This window comes from Neoarius graeffei, chromosome 18 (assembly GCF_027579695.1).
Source record: "Neoarius graeffei isolate fNeoGra1 chromosome 18, fNeoGra1.pri, whole genome shotgun sequence".
Classification (NCBI taxonomy): Eukaryota; Metazoa; Chordata; class Actinopteri; order Siluriformes; family Ariidae; genus Neoarius; species Neoarius graeffei.
In genome coordinates this window covers 58,701,029-58,716,949 of record NC_083586.1, presented here as the reverse complement: position 1 = coordinate 58,716,949, position 15,921 = coordinate 58,701,029, and the positions used below count along the sequence as shown (strand labels likewise).

Here is a 15,921-nt window from a genome sequence, read left to right as displayed (position 1 = left end):
CTCTGGAAACATTAATACACTAAAAACCGGTTTAGTTTGTGTATCTTGGATCCTGGAGCAACTTGTCTTTTTATTTTGTTACAGAACAACTGCACACATCCTGTGGATCCTCGTAGACAGAAGTATGAGGTATGGTCTTTGCTACCAGTGTGTGTAGAAATAATATTAATTTGATGTCAGAGTTGTGAAAGGAGGAGGAGGTGGCTATATACAGTCCTGTGCAAAAGTCTTAGGCACATGTAAAGAAATGCTGTCGACCAGCATGGCATGGCTTAAAAAATACGATAATTTATATAGTAAGCCACCATAAATTAAACGAAGTCAGTATTTGGTATGAGATGACCCTTTGCTTTGGGGGGGAAAAAAAAACAGTAGTCTGAGGTCGAATGAGTGCAGCTTTATAAGGAAATGAGCTGTAGGTTTTACTGACCATCTTGCAGAACCAGCCACGGTTCTTCTGGACACTTTCACACTAGAGGTCTGCGCGGGTCGGATTTTTCAGTCCCGCTCCTGCCCGCATTGTGCAGTCCCACTCCCGCCCGCGCCCGCAAAGAATTATGATTTTTCAGTCCCGCTCCTGCCCGCGCCCACAGAATTATGATTTTCAGTCCCGCTTCTGCCCGCGCCTGCCATATTTTGTCCTGCTCCTGCCCGCAAATCCCGCATGATGCAGACGTTCGCGTTATTTCTCAGGAAAGTTCTTGTCTTGACACAGCGTGATGGTGCCCTGCCCCCTACTTTGAGTGGATTTGAGCATAAATATCTACAGCTCACGTTCATGTTTATTATTTACCTTGTTTCTGAATTCAGCATGTAGTGTCTCTAATAATAATAATTAGTGCTGTCAAGCGATTAAAATATTTAATCGCGACTCGCACATTTTTGTCACATGAGAAACCATTGTAATTCTCTGATCAGCATAAAAAAGTGAATGGGCTTGCTTTGTACCATGAGTGAAGTGATTTACTGCTTGAGTTAGTCTACAACTCTAATCAGAGAGACAGGTTACACAGTGCCGGTAGGCTTGACTCAATGCTATCCCAGAAATCCTTCCTGTAATATGCAAATTTGGCCGCCTCTGATTGGACAGCCAAATTTGCATATTACAGGAAGGATTTCTGGGATAGCATTGAGTCAAGCCTACCGTCACTGCGTAACCTGTTTAAAACACGTTTTTAGTTAGCGGGACTGCAGCTTATCACCGCTCCCACCCGCGCCTGCATATGTGCACTTCCGGTCCTGCCCGCGCCCGCAATGAGCTTTCAAAATTTGTCCCGCGCCGCACTGCTTTGCGGCAGGTCCCGCGGGACTCCTGCGGGAGTGCAGGGCTGTATTTCACACCTGCTTTTTAATTTTGCACCAAAAAGGCATAAAATAGTTTGTATGAAAAAAAAAAAAAGGTGGGGTGCCAAGACTTTTGCACAGTATGGTGTATATACTGAAAAAGAAGAAACCAAATCGCTTTAAATTGTTGCCTTTGCGTTCTTGTGTGTCTTCCCTCATTTTAGCGTTTTGTGTCAATCCCGTTAAGTCCAAGTCCAGACCGCTTGAAGGATCCGGTGAAGATCAGCATCCCACGCTATGTCCTTCGGGGACAGGGCAAGGATGAGCACTACGAGTTTGAAGTCAAGGTGCTGTAGTAGCAGTTTCAGGGCCAAAGGCCTCCAACCTTAATGATGTGACCAATGACATTACTTCTTTAGCTTTGTACTGTTTTAATAATCATGCAAACTGCACATGTAAATCACACATTCTCTCCAAACTCCATTGTTTATACCGTAATATCCAGTAGTACCATCTGGAGCGTGAGGGTTCTACAGCATCATGTGACATTCTGTGTGTTATTAGATTACAGTTCTGGATGAAACATGGACTGTGTTTCGACGCTACAGCCGCTTCAGAGAAATGCACAAATCCCTGAAAATGAAATACCCCGAGGTAAACTCGCTAACCTCCCAGCATCACACACAAACACACAGTGGTCTAATGGGTTCATTCATGTTCCTGCTTTTTTTTTTTTGCTTTAGCTAGCAGTACTGGAGTTCCCGCCGAAAAAATTATTTGGCAACCGGGATGAAAAAATGGTGGCTGAGAGACGCAATCACCTGGAGGTAAGACCATAGTTTAACCTGGTGTTGTGAACCTAGCAAGGTGATGGATTTTTTTGTTCTAGGTGTTGGACCAAAAGAGGACTTGAAGCGTCGTCAGCACTGCTATACGCTAGCAAGACTTGGAGCCTGTCAGTAGAAAAGGCTACGTAAATACATTCCATGTACAAAATCGCTGACCTATGTCCTCGCATGATAAAATCTCAAACTGCTGTCTTGGAACGCGTAGGCACCACATCAACATTTACAGTGCCTTGAAAAAGTATTCATACCCCTTGAACTTTTTCACATTTTTCCACCTTACAACCACGAACTTAAGTTTTTTATTGAGATTTTATGTGATAGACCAACACAGAGTAGCACAGAATTGTGAAGTGAAACGAAAATGATAAATGATCTTCAAAATTTTAAACAAATAAAAATCTGGTGTGCATTAGTATTCAGCCCCCCTGTGTCAATACTTTGTAGAGCCACCTTTTGCTGCAATTACAGCTGCAAGTCTTTTGTGGTATATGTTTACCAGCTTTGCACATCTAGACACTGAAATTTTTGCCCATTCTTCTTTGCAAAATAGCTCAAGCTCAGCCAGATTGGATGGAGAGCGTCTGTGAACAGCAACTTTCAAGTCTTGCCACAGATGCTCAATGGGATTTAGGTCTGGACTTTGACTGGGCCATTCTAACACATGAATATTCTTTGATCTAAACCATTCCATTGTAGCTCTGGCTGTATGTTTAGGGTCATTGTCTTGCTGGAAGGTGAATCTCCTTGCCAGTCTCAAGTCTTTTGCAGCCTCCAACAGGTTTTCTTCCAGGATTGCCCTGTATTTATCTCCATCCATCTTCCCATCAACTCTGACCAGCTTCCCTGTCCCTGCTGAAGAAAAGCATCCCCATAGTATGATGCTGCCACCACCATGTTTCACAGTGGGGATGGTGTGTGCAGGCTGATGAGCAGTGTTAGTTTTCTGCCACACATAGCGCTTTGCATTTAGGCCAAAAAGTTCAACTTTGGTCTCATTTGACCAAAGCACCTTCTTCCACATGTTTGCTGTGTCCCCTACATGGCTTCTTATGCCTGTCTTTCAACAATGGCTTTCTTCTTGCCACTCTTCCAAAAAGGCCAGATTTGTGGAGTGTACGACTTCTAGTTGTCCTGTGCACAGAGTCTCCCACCTGAGTGATCATGGGCCTCTCGGCTGCTTCTCTGACCAGTGCTCTCCTTGCTCGCTCTGTCAGTTTAGGTGGACGGCCATGTCTTGGTAGGTTTGCAGTTGTGCCGTACTTTTCCCATTTTTGAATGATGGATTGAACAGTGCTTCTTGAGATGTTCAGAGCTTGGGATATTTTTTTATAACCTAACCCTGCTTTAAACTTCTCCAGAACTTTATCCCTGACCTGTCTGGTGAGTTCTTTGTTCTTCATGATGCTGTTTGTTCTTCAGTGTTCTCTAACAAACCACTGAGGCCTTCACAGAACAAGTGTATTTATGCTGAGAGTAAATTACACACAGTAGGACTCTATTAACTAATTAGATGACTTCTGAAGGCAATTGATTGCACTGGATTGTATTTCGAGGTATCAGAGTACAGGGGGCTGAATACTAATGCACACATTTTTCAGATATTTGTTTAAAATTTTGAAGACCATTTATCATCTTCGTTTCACTTCACAATTATGTGCTACTCCGTGTCGGTCTATCACATAATCTCAATAAAAAACTTTTAAGTTGGAAAAATGTGAAAAAGTTCAAGGGGTATGAATACTTTTTCAAGGCACTGTAGCAATTTGAAGCAAAGCTGTAGGTCTTGGATGGGTCACGTGGTTCAAATTGCAGACGGTAGGCTCCCCAAGGATCTTCTGTACGGTGAACTTGATTGGTAGGCCATACCTGCGCTGCAAGGACGTCTTCAAACGTGAACTCTTGGGAAGCGTGCACAAGGGATCGGGGCTGCTGGAAGCAAACAGTGACGCACAGGCCTGGGCAGCAGAAGAAAAGCGCTCAAAGCGATGTACTCAATCGTAGCCTGCCCGCCAGCCCAGAAACTAGGCTATGACTGGGCCTTACAATTGTAATGCATGTGGAAGAGTAGGTGATACTTGTATAGGACTTTACAGTAACAGCAAGAAGTGTGGCTCAACCTCCAGATGGTCTCTCAAGACTGAACTTGCCTGCTAGGAGTTGAAGTGGCAGTGTGTAGTGTAATGTTATGAGAGCTAAGTACATTTGTACTGTCTCGTTCTTTGTGCTGTGTTCTGTTTTCGGTATTTCATTATAATCGTATGACCTTTCTTTCTTTGTAACTTCTCCCTCTGGTTATTTTTAAAATCCCTTTATTCAGCTGAATTTCTTTACATCTGTCTGTCTCACACTTTACCTTTGGCAGGCTGGTTCTTTACATTAATCTGCATGCCCCCTGGCTCATTCTCTTTTTACATCTTTGTCTCTTTAGTTCATCTACCTGACTGGCTCGCTTTTTCAACCGTCTGTTCTGCAACTAGCTACAATCTAATTGTCTGCCTGCCTGTCCGTCCGTCAGTCTAAACATACACTACCGTTCAAAAGTTTGGGGTCACTTTGAAATGTCCTTATTTTTGAAAGAAAAGCACTGTTCTTTTCAATGAAGATCACTTTAAACTAATCAGAAATCCACTCTATACATTGCTAATGTGGTAAATGACTATTCTAGCTGCAAATGTCTGGTTTTTGGTGCAATATCTCCATAGGTGTATAGAGGCCCATTTCCAGCAACTCTCACTCCAGTGTTCTAATGGTACAATGTGTTTGCTCATTGCCTCAGAAGGCTAATGGATGATTAGAAAACCCTTGTACAATCATGTTAGCACAGCTGAAAACAGTTGAGCTCTTTAGAGAAGCTATAAAACTGACCTTCCTTTGAGCAGATTGAGTTTCTGGAGCATCACATTTGTGGGGTCGATTAAATGCTCAAAACGGCCAGAAAAATGTCTTGACTATATTTTCTATTCATTTTACAACTTATGGTGGGAAATAAAAGTGTGACTTTTCATGGAAAACACAAAATTGTCTGGGTGACCCCAAACTTTTGAACGGTAGTGTATGTCTGCCTGCCTGCTTAACCAGCCATCTAACCGTCTGTCCTCTATCTATAGGGCTGGCTGGCTTTCTACATTTATCTGGATGGCTTGCTTTTTAGCAGCACGCCCGAAGCGAAGCGCCATACTTAAGATAATATAATAATGCATCGACCTGATTTTTGATGGCTTTTGTCTTCGTACATACGTACAAACAACGTACGTGTACCATCACAAGAGCAAAGCAACGTATCTCAAACATTTGACCACCAGGCAACTAAATTGTGTATTTTTATTTGCATAAGATGGATGGGTTATTATCCAGCACTTTATTTTTAATTTGGTGGTAGTTTATTCGATTTTGAAGATCAATAGGAAGGTAACAACTAACATGTTTTTGATGCGAGTGTCAGCACGTGCAAGCCATACCCACTCTTTTGGCCCAGGGGCCTGGCTACAGTAGCTCAGTGAGCTGAGACGACTGACGTTGACCATCCAGGCTGTACCATTCACGTGCGTGTTCACCCCTGTGGACAATTTAGAGTAGCTAGTTAACCTAACGGCATGTCTTTGGACTGTGAGGGGAAACCGGAGCACCTGGAGGAAACCCATGCCGATACAGGGAGAACATGCAAACTCCACACAGAAAGGCTCCTGTCGGCTGTGAGGTTCAAAAACCAAACCTTCTTTATAGAAACTAAACTTTTGTTCCAACACATAAGGACTCGGACTTACCCGAATTTTCGACTTGCTTACTCCAGTCCTCGTCAAGGAATGACCCTCTGCTTCCAGCATATGACTTTATGCAATTGGAGCAGAGGATCAAAGTTGTCGATAACCGGAACCTCCCGCCGTCTTTGTTTAGAGTTGGTTGAAGGGCCCTGATCTAGATGGCTTCTTTTACTGCTCTGGCGAAGAAATCTGGTTCACGGTCTAGTATTTCCACTCTGTCGAGCGTGACTGTACGTCCCGGTGATTCTAAATGGATGTGTTGTGATACCTCTGACGTTGTCGAGCTGCGTCGTTTGTGTTCTGATTCTCCGATGTAACTTTCTCTACACTGGCCTTTTGGAAGTTTTTTCCTGGCAAGGAATCCTGTACTTTTCCTCCTTGGGAGTTTTATCTTTGGGGGCAACAAGAAGACTTCTCAGGGTGGAGGTGGGTTTTATGCAAGTTTTTATCCCATGGGATCTGAAGATCCTCTGGAGCACTTCAGAGTGTCCTCTGATGTAGGGAAGGACAATAAGGCCTCTATTGTTCTGTCCTGGGGTTTTTTGTCGATGTTGTTCCCTAGGTTGACGGGGTTTGGGTTGAGTAGCCCTGTCAATTGCCCACTGGGGATGCTCTGCTCCATTCGCATAAAGTTACATGCCGGAAGCAGAGGGTCATTCCTTGACCAGGACTGGAGTAAGCCAGTGAAAAATTCGGGTAAGTCCTTGTGTGTTGGAACAAAACTTTAGTCTCTATAATGTCGTTTACCAACGCGGATCAAACCTTCTTGATGTGAGGCAACAGTGCAAACCACCATGCTGCCCTATGAATGAACTTAAGAATCATATTTTTAAGTATTTGGTTGTCTGTGAAGGTTCAGTCATCCAGGTCATAGTAAACCGTAGGTGCTACAGAAGGCAACTGGACTTGCTTGAAATTCTTTAATGTCAGCATGTTAGGTTGAAACGCAGGGGGTTTCTGTAATCTGCAAGTTTTCTGGAAGTCCTCTCATACTCCCGCACCAGTCGAAGGGTTCTCATCCCAAAATGTGTGGAAAGCAGCGAAAATTTCAAGAAAGTCCAGTTGCCTTCTTTAGCACCTACGGTGTAAGTATTTGATTAAATCGTTTGACCAGCCTGTCCGTTTGCAGATGATTATTTACTAACACATTTTACACTCGTCAGGAAGTCCACTTTTAGGCAGTGCCTATAAATATATTACACGTATCTGAATGTTTACATCTAACTGGCTCTCTTTTCATAAACCTATCTCGTGGTCTCATGCTACATTTACCCCCGTGGGGACCCGGGGTAGAATAGGTCCCCAGCACCCCCTTGCTGTTCGTAAGAGGCGACAAATGGGGCGACTTGTTTGCCGTGAGTTGCGACCTGTGTCGGTGGAGGAAGAATGCCTGGTTCTTGAGGAATGTGGCTTGTTGCGACTTCCACACATCCAACACAGTGCTTTGGCTCCTACTTCACCTAGACAGGAGGTTGGAAGGGCCCAATCCAATCAATCGGCTGGTCAAAGTTCTCTGAAATATTTTTGGGACCATGCTTTTATTTTTCCAGAGACTCTGGCTGAGGGTCAATCGGGTGATATGAACTTTTTTGTTTAATTCACTCGAGTATACCGTCGCTGTATCCTTGATGCATATCTGGTGGAGAACCGCAGCGCTGTGCATCCCCTAGTTGGGCTCCGAGGAGGGTGAGGAGCAGAGACGATGAATGTTTCAATACAAAATATGGCTACTTATCAACCCCATAAGAAAAGATTCATGGATCGAGACTCGGATGACGCTTCTGAAATGGCTTTGATTTACCCCTCCAAATCCAATACTTGGCCTAAATTTATAGTTTTGGAATCTGTGACGCCAGACATGCCCCTCACTAAGTTATCCCCTTTTGCAATTCAGAAAGGAATCTCAGGAATAGCAGGGACTGTCAAGGATGTTAAAAAAATAAGATCCGGTCAAATTTTGATCGAATGCTCTAAAAAATCCCATGCTGACAATCTACTACACTGCAACAGTTTAGGGGGAGTCCCAGTGCGGGCCCTCCCTCATCCCCATCTGAACAGTTGCAAAGGCGTAATCCGCACTAGGGATCTCCATGATATGGAAGAAGATGATATAGTCACAGAATTAAAAGATCAAGGAGTGACTCATGTGAAGAGGATAACCATAAAAAGAGATGATAAAATCATTAAAACTGGTACTTATATCCTGACATTCAAACTCCATGATCTTCCTGGAAAACTCCTGATTGGATATTTAAGTGTACAAGTGGATAAATGTATCCCTAACCCTTTGAGATGCTTTAGCTGTCAGAAATTTGGCCATGGCTCTGCAAGTTGTAAAAATAAACCAGTTTGCTGTACATGTGGTGAAGATGGCCATGAACTGATTTGTACAAGACCACCCAAGTGCTGCAATTGTCAAGGGAACCATCCAGCCTCATCAAAGGTCTGCCCAGTCTGGATAAAAGAAAAAGAAATTCAAAGAAAATAAATTATCCACAAGCAAGAAAGGAGGTGGAAGGGTTTTGTGGATACAAGTTCCAGCAGTCCTTTGCCTCTGTTGTAAAACCCACCATGAAGGAAATTGACTGTCAAACAGACTTCACCTGGATGTATAAGGACAAACCACAATTGATCAGTGGAAATAAATCATCAACCTCCAGTAAAAACAAAACAAACTCCCAGTCTTCTGCCAGCCAAACTTTGGCCATGTTGGAATCATCCCAACCGTCAAAAGAAAAAAAGAAATCAACTACTAATTCTTCCCAACCTAAATCGAGTCAAGTCAGGAATGGAAGTTCTATGGATGTGGAAATGAAGGAACCCTCAACCCATCGCAGCTGGAGCTTCTCCCCCAAAAGCAGGAGCAAAGGTCCTGTTCCAATCTTTCCCACATGACCATAACCAACCATATTATTCAATGGAACTGTCGTGGTTTTAAAGCCAATTGTTCTGAGCTGCAGCGACTAGCTGCTCTTTTTAATCCTTTGGCCTTCTGCCTTCAAGAGATATACCTAGCTCTAAGCCACACTATGACTTTAAAGAATTACTCAATGTTTAATGCTTATGGTCCAAATGTTCAGCGTCCCTCTGGTGGGGCAGCTATATTAGTGCGAAATGACATAATTCATAGTCATCTTGTAGTCACTACCCATCTACAAGTAGTTGCAGTACGACTAACACTTCATAAGGTAGTTACCTTGTGTTCAATCTATATTCCACCTGATGTCACAGTAACCTTGCAGGACCTGGACAATTTATTGGCACAACTGCCTCCTCCATATATGTTTTTAGGAGATTTTAATGCTCATAATCCTGCATGGGGAGGGACCTCCTCAAATGCTAAAGGCAAGGCTATGGAGGACTTCATTACTAAAACTGACTTATGCCTCTGGAATGATGGATCTTTTACCTATTTACATCCAGGCCATGGCACATACTCAGCAATTGATCTATCCATATGTGATCCTGACCTTTTTCTTGACTTTTCCTGGCGACCACTGGATGACTTATGTGGGAGTGATCATTTCCCCCTGATCATGTCATCAACTGATACAGATGCACAGTTCAGACCTCCAAGGTGGCAACTTCAAAAAGCAAACTGGAGTCTCTTTCATTACCGTTGTGATGTCCTACTGGGTCACGTGCCCCAAGATATTGACAATCCAGTCGATCACTTCACTAAAACGTTGATCTCTATTGCAGAGGAAGCTGTCCCAAAAACTTCAGGAAAGCCCCACCGCAGGTCAAACCCATGGTTTAATGATGATTGTAAAAAGGTCATTGATGCCCGGAAAAAGGCAGAGAGGGTGTTCAACAAGCACCCAACAACAGCAAATCTCACCAGATTGAAAATTGCACGAGCCCAAGCACGTAGAACTATGAATGATGCAAAATCACAAAGCTGGAGACAGTATGTTTCAAGCCTTACAAGGGATGCATCCTCAAAAAAAGTCTGGAGTTTTATTAGAAAGATGAAAACTAAAGGGGGAACTGCAAGAGTTCAACATCTAAAATGTCACACAGGTCTTTTGACATCCAAGCAAGACATTGCTGATAAACTTGCAGAGACATTTGAAAAGAATTCCTCTGTGGAAAACTGCAATCCTGAATTTCAAGCCATGTGCAGAAAGGAGGAGGCCAAAGCCCTGAATTTCTTATCAGACAACACCGAACCATACAACCAGCCATTCTCTATGGATGAACTCCTATGCGCCATAAGAAACTGTCATGACACTGCAGTGGGCCCTGATATGATTCATTATCAATTCTTGAAACACTTACCGTCCATTGTGCTATTTCATCTCCTCGCAATATTTAATGTGATTTGGGAATCAGGAACAATACCTGAGTCCTGGAAGACAGCATTTGTGATTCCCATTCCAAAACCCGGCAAAGATCATACTGATCCCACCAATTACCGTCCTATTGCATTAACTAGCTGCCTATGCAAAACTATGGAAAGAATGGTGAATAAAAGACTTGTGTGGATGATCGAGTCAGAACGACATTTGAGTGCATTTCAATGTGGCTTCAGGCAAGGAAAGAGCACCATCTTATTAGATTGGAGGCCTATATACAGGATGGATTTGTCAAAAAGGAACATGTTATAGCAGTGTTTTTTGACCTTGAAAAGGCATACGATACTACTTGGAAATATGGCATTTTAAGGGACTTGTATTACATGGGGTTCAGAGGTCGTCTGCCCATTTTTATCTCAAATTTTTTGTCTAATAGATTTTTTCAAGTTCAATTGGGTACAACTTTCTCAACACCACACTTGCAAGAACAAGGAGTTCCCCAGGGAAGCATCCTTTCAGTCACTCTATTCAGTATTAAAATCAATAGTATTGTGAAGGAAATCAACCCAAATCTTTTTTGCAGCCTGTATGTTGATGACCTCTGTATTTGCTATAGAGGAAAATACATGAGTATAATCGAAAGGCAACTCCAGCTGTGCATAAATAAAATCAGCAATTGGTCCATTGAAAATGGCTTCAAATTCTCTAAGTCCAAGACTGTTTGCACTCATTTTTGCCAACTTCGAGCTTTACATCATGACCCATTGCTGTATATGGAAGGTGCCACAATCCAAGTTGTGAAAGAGGTTAAATTCCTTGGTCTGATACTTGACAATAAACTATCTTTTATTCCACATATAAAGACTCTTAAAAAGAGATGTTTTAAATCTTTGGACATTTTAAAGGTACTGGCAAAGACAAAGTGGGGGGCAGAGTGGACTATACTGCTACGCCTGTATAGAGCACTTGTGAGATCCCGTTTGGATTATGGCAGTATTGTCTATGGATCAGCAAGACAATCTTACATTATGATGCTGGATACTGTTCACCACCAAGGTTTAAGACTGGTCCTAGGGGCCTTTAGAACCTCTCCAGTGCAGAGTCTTTATGTAGAAGCAAGAGAACCATCCCTTAAATTGCGACGCTTGAAACTTGCACTTCAATATGCAGTCAAAATCAAAGGGAACAGAGATAACCCGGCATACCCCACTGTCTTTCAGCCACAGTATTTGGACTTTTATGAAGCCAGACCGCGGTCTATCAGACCTTTCGGATTAAGAATTAAACCTTTCCTTCAGGATCTGAATGTTGATCTGGATGGACTAACATCCTCTTCCCTTTGTTCCATTCCCCCTTGGACCTTGAGAAAACCTGTAATTGTGCAGGACCTGAGTCACAGAAAGAAATCTAACACACACCCAAACGAGTACCAGAGTTGCTTCCTTGATGTAAGACAGCGCTTCCCTTTGCACACTCCGATTTATACTGATGGCTCAAAAACTGATACCTGTGTGTCCTCAGCAATGGTAGTCGCCTCTAATCAGTGTGGAATACGCATCCCAAATCTGTGCTCAATTTTTACAGCCGAAGCCCAAGCCTTGCTCTTAAGTCTTGAATACATTGAAGAGTCCAAACTGCAAAAAGCCTTGATTTGCACAGATTCTAGATCATGCCTACAGGCATTGGAGTTCTTAAAGACTGACCACCCTCTTATTGTCAACATACTTGAAAAAGTGGAATACCTAACTAAAATCAATATGGACATTATTTTTTGTTGGGTCCCTGGCCATGTGGGTTTGACTGGTAATGAAAAAGCAGATAATGCTGCTAAAGGAACCCTGAATGAAGAGATTTCTGAATGCCAAATCCCTGTCTCTGATATCAGACCTGTTCTTTCTTCCTACATAAGTGACAAATGGCAAGCCGATTGGACTAACTGTGTTGGCAACAAGCTGAAAGAAATGTGCACTAATGTGAAACAAGTGACTATTCAATCTTTTTCATGTAGACATGACCAAGTTGTCTACACAAGGGGTAGAATTGGACACTCTAGACTAACACATGGTTTTCTGTTAACTGGAGGTGAACCTCCACTTTGCGATCTTTGTGGTGATCTCTTATCAATTAAGCACATTTTGTCTTGCCCTGCTCTTAGAATACAAAGGCAGAAGTTTTTTTAAAGAAAGCACAATGCTAAATATTTTTAATAAGGTTTCACCTTTAAAGGTTTTAACCTTTTTGAAGTGCATTGATGTGTACAAACGTATTTGATGTATTTATTTATTTATTTCATTATTGGTTTTAATTTTGTGATATTTATTACCTGTATTGGCCATGAAATAGCCATAGATGCTTAAATGGCAATAAATGTAAACAAACAAACAATCATGCTACATTTATCTGAACGTCTTTCTCTTTACATATCGTTAACTGGCTTACTCTTTTTTTTTTTTAGTTTCGCTGATGCCCTTATTTCTGACCAGCTGGCGCTCTCTTGTGGTTAACGTGTACATTTTTCTCTCTCTCTCTCTCTCTCTCTCTCAGCGCTACTTGAGAAACTTCTTCCAGATCATGTTATTGTCCTGCTCTTCCTCTCCTTTGCGAGTCGACGACTCAGGCCTGCAGCTCTCCAAACATGCCGTGTGCGACATCTCGCCTTTCTTCAAGAAAGGAGTGTTTGATTACAGCAGTCATGGAACAGGATGAGCATGACCGCAACCATCTCCACTCGTGCTCCGTCACTCCACACTGTCCCAGGATAGCACCAGGGTGGATTGCTAGACACAAGCTCAAAGCCAAAGTACTAGCCTTGGTGCCTTTGGTGGTCCCATAGTTTAGTCTATCATCAGGGTCTGAGTTAGATCCCTACAGACCTGGTAGTATAGCAACCAGAAGAATAACATGCTGAAAATTGTGTAGCTATTCGGTTTGGTTGTCATTGAGGTAAAAATGATGCATGAGTCAGGACAAAATCAAATTTTATCCATCCAGATGGTTGGGATGAAAACCATAATGGTAACGTATACACAGGCTATTGATGTAATTGTTCAGACCGCTTAGAGCGGTATTGCTGTATTTTGGTGTAGTGAATATCCGCTTGGACAGCAGGACGCTAATCCTAGCCCAGCACGTTCCCTATGCAAGTACACTGTGAAGTCCAGCCTCCCACACGCTAACACTCGGCCATGTCATAATTTGAACTGTTCTCTACCAACATGACTGCCGTTACTGTTTATAGCGGTCTCAATGTACGCTCTTGGAATTAAGTAAAACGTTTCAGCTGACGTCTTCCAAAAAGAGTGATTTAAGCGACCACCACTGAATAACTATTCCAGAACGTGTAGTTAACAGATTTAGAATCTGATTGTATAGCAAGATGAACATAATTCATTTTAATATAGTCTTTGTACTGAAATTAAACAATGACTTGCACACGCACAGCCAATAATATTTCTCTGAAAGCCATATGTGTAGATGATGATGTGTAAGACTATTGATTATTGCGCAGTGTGTAAAGTTGTTCTCATACAATATGAAAGGGAAAGAGATTGTACAGTTTGGAGAACTACTTCATGTTTTGACTTTTTTTTTTCTTTTTCGGATGATGGCTCTTCATATGAATTTGACTTGAGTTAAGTTATGATGCAGGGTTAGACTATTAAAAAGCCAAGACATTTAAAAAAAAAAAGTACTATTTTTCTCTTCCGAGAGCTGATGGTTTGCCAGCAGTGATTGAAGACCCGAAGGTCTTTTCAGTTATTTATACATTTGTATGTATATATGTTATCAAAACATTTTATTTTAGAATTGAGGAAATTGTTCGAATTATGATTTGTTCACTGACATTAAATCCAAAATGTACTATTTGATGTTTTGTGATTCGGTGGCATTTTTGCATAATACAGTACAGTAGTTATGTACATGGAGGACATTGCACAGTTGCGTGAAGATAAACTTCATATCTTTGCTCCACTGTGTAATGTTCTTTTATATTTTATAGAAACATCTCGTCTCGTCTTCTTCCGCTTATCCGGGACCGGGTCGCGGAGGCAGCAGTCTAAGCATGGAAGCCCAAACTTCCCTTTCCCCAGACACCTCGGCCAGCTCCTCGGGAAGAACACCGAGGCGTTCCCAGGCCAGCCGAGAGACATAGTCCCTCCAGCGTGTCCTGGGTCTTCCCCGGGGCCTCCTCCCGGGGGGACATGCCTGGAACACCTCCCCAGGGAGGCGTCCAAGAGGCATCTGAAAAAGATGCCCGAGCCACCTCAGCTGATTCCTCTCGATGTGGAGGAGCAGCGGCTCTACTCCGAGCTCCTCCCGAGTGACTGTGCTTCTCACCCTATCTCTAAGAGAGCACCCAGCCACCCTGTGAAGAAAACTCATTTCGGCCGCTTGTATCCGCGATCTTGTTCTTTCGGTCATTACCCAAAGCTCATGACCATAGGTGAGAGTCGGAACGTAGATCGACCGGTAAATTGAGAGCTTCGCCTTTTGGCTCAGCTCCTTCACCACGACGGACCGGTAAAGCGACCGCATCACTGAGGAGGCTGCACCGATCCGCCTGTCGATCTCGCGCTCCATCCTTCTCTCACTCGTGAACAAGATCCCGAGATACTTAAACTCCTCCACTTGAGGCAGGACTTCTCCACCAACCTGGAGAGGGCAAGCCATCCTTTTCCGGTCGAGAACCATGGCCTCGGACTTGGAGGTGCTGATTCTCATCCCAGCCGCTTCACACTCGACTGCAAACCGCCCCAGTGCATGCTGAAGGTCCTGGTTTGAAGAAGCCAACAGGATCCGAGGTTTATAGAAACATCCACAAAATAAAAGGCAAGTTGACGAAAAGAATTTAAATTTTGAACAGGTTCGTCATTTTGACAACGTGTATCTAATCAGCGGCAAAACACTGAGTAACATCGGAGTGAAATATCAGGAATTATTATTATTATTATTATTATACATACAGGACACTTGTTCGATGGAATAAAAACAGGTGGTTTATTCCCTTCTAGCAGGTTTGATAGCATGCAATAGTGTTAGCATAGCGCTTATCCTACGTGTATGACGTCACTCTACCCAATGGAGAATGAGCACTGAATATGGTTTACGATATTGCATGGTTGTCAACATGACGTCACACGTCAGAGCTTATTTCTGCTGCGTATGCATTTTTTTTTTGTTGTTCACTGGGAAAAAGAAAGACGCATTGACGCCTGAAAGGCTACCAAAACTTCATCGGACATTCTTTATGTATATTTACAAGCAGTGGTGAATTGTTACAATTAGAGCTGGGACTTGGACACCAGACACCAAAAAAGCAACAGGGTAAATGATTTTGCAAGGGATTAGCGGCAGGCTGCCGGGTTGCTCCGTTGTGTGTAGATGTTGATTTTAAAAGTAATTCAGTAAATTACACAGGAAAATGAATACTTAAAGCTAGACCGCCTTTCAGATTTTTCAAGTGTAGATCATAAAAAGAATTTTCCCCGATGCCCGATTTATTTTTAAGTGGACCGAAAGCTACTGAATTCGAATCACAGACTTCCAATTTTATTAGTTTAAAAAAAAAAAAAAAGAACTACTAATGAATTTCGGGCCACGTGGCCTTAAATTCTCCGCTATTTTTTCCTGCTTCACCATGACGCAATACAAGATACTACATCATGCCACCATCCCGTGGTGGGCTTTCCCTGTTTGCGCAAGGCATTGTGGGATACAAATTTGAAACAG

At 42.7% G+C, this 15,921-nt stretch overlaps 1 protein-coding gene across 2 annotated transcripts in view; it reads left to right on the top strand.

The window, feature by feature from the left end:
• The window catches only part of kif16ba (kinesin family member 16Ba), a 70,742-nt gene extending 56,702 nt beyond the window's left edge, over positions 1 to 14,040 (top strand). For both annotated transcript variants that reach the window (XM_060899090.1, XM_060899089.1), the window contains 5 exons: positions 85 to 129; positions 1,509 to 1,631; positions 1,849 to 1,938; positions 2,028 to 2,111; positions 12,736 to 14,040. In XM_060899090.1, coding sequence (XP_060755073.1) covers positions 85 to 129; positions 1,509 to 1,631; positions 1,849 to 1,938; positions 2,028 to 2,111; positions 12,736 to 12,897 — 504 coding nt within the window. In that variant the 3' untranslated portion in view covers positions 12,898 to 14,040. The remainder of the gene's footprint in view (positions 1 to 84; positions 130 to 1,508; positions 1,632 to 1,848; positions 1,939 to 2,027; positions 2,112 to 12,735) is intronic.
• The last annotated feature ends 1,881 nt before the right edge of the window (positions 14,041 to 15,921 follow it).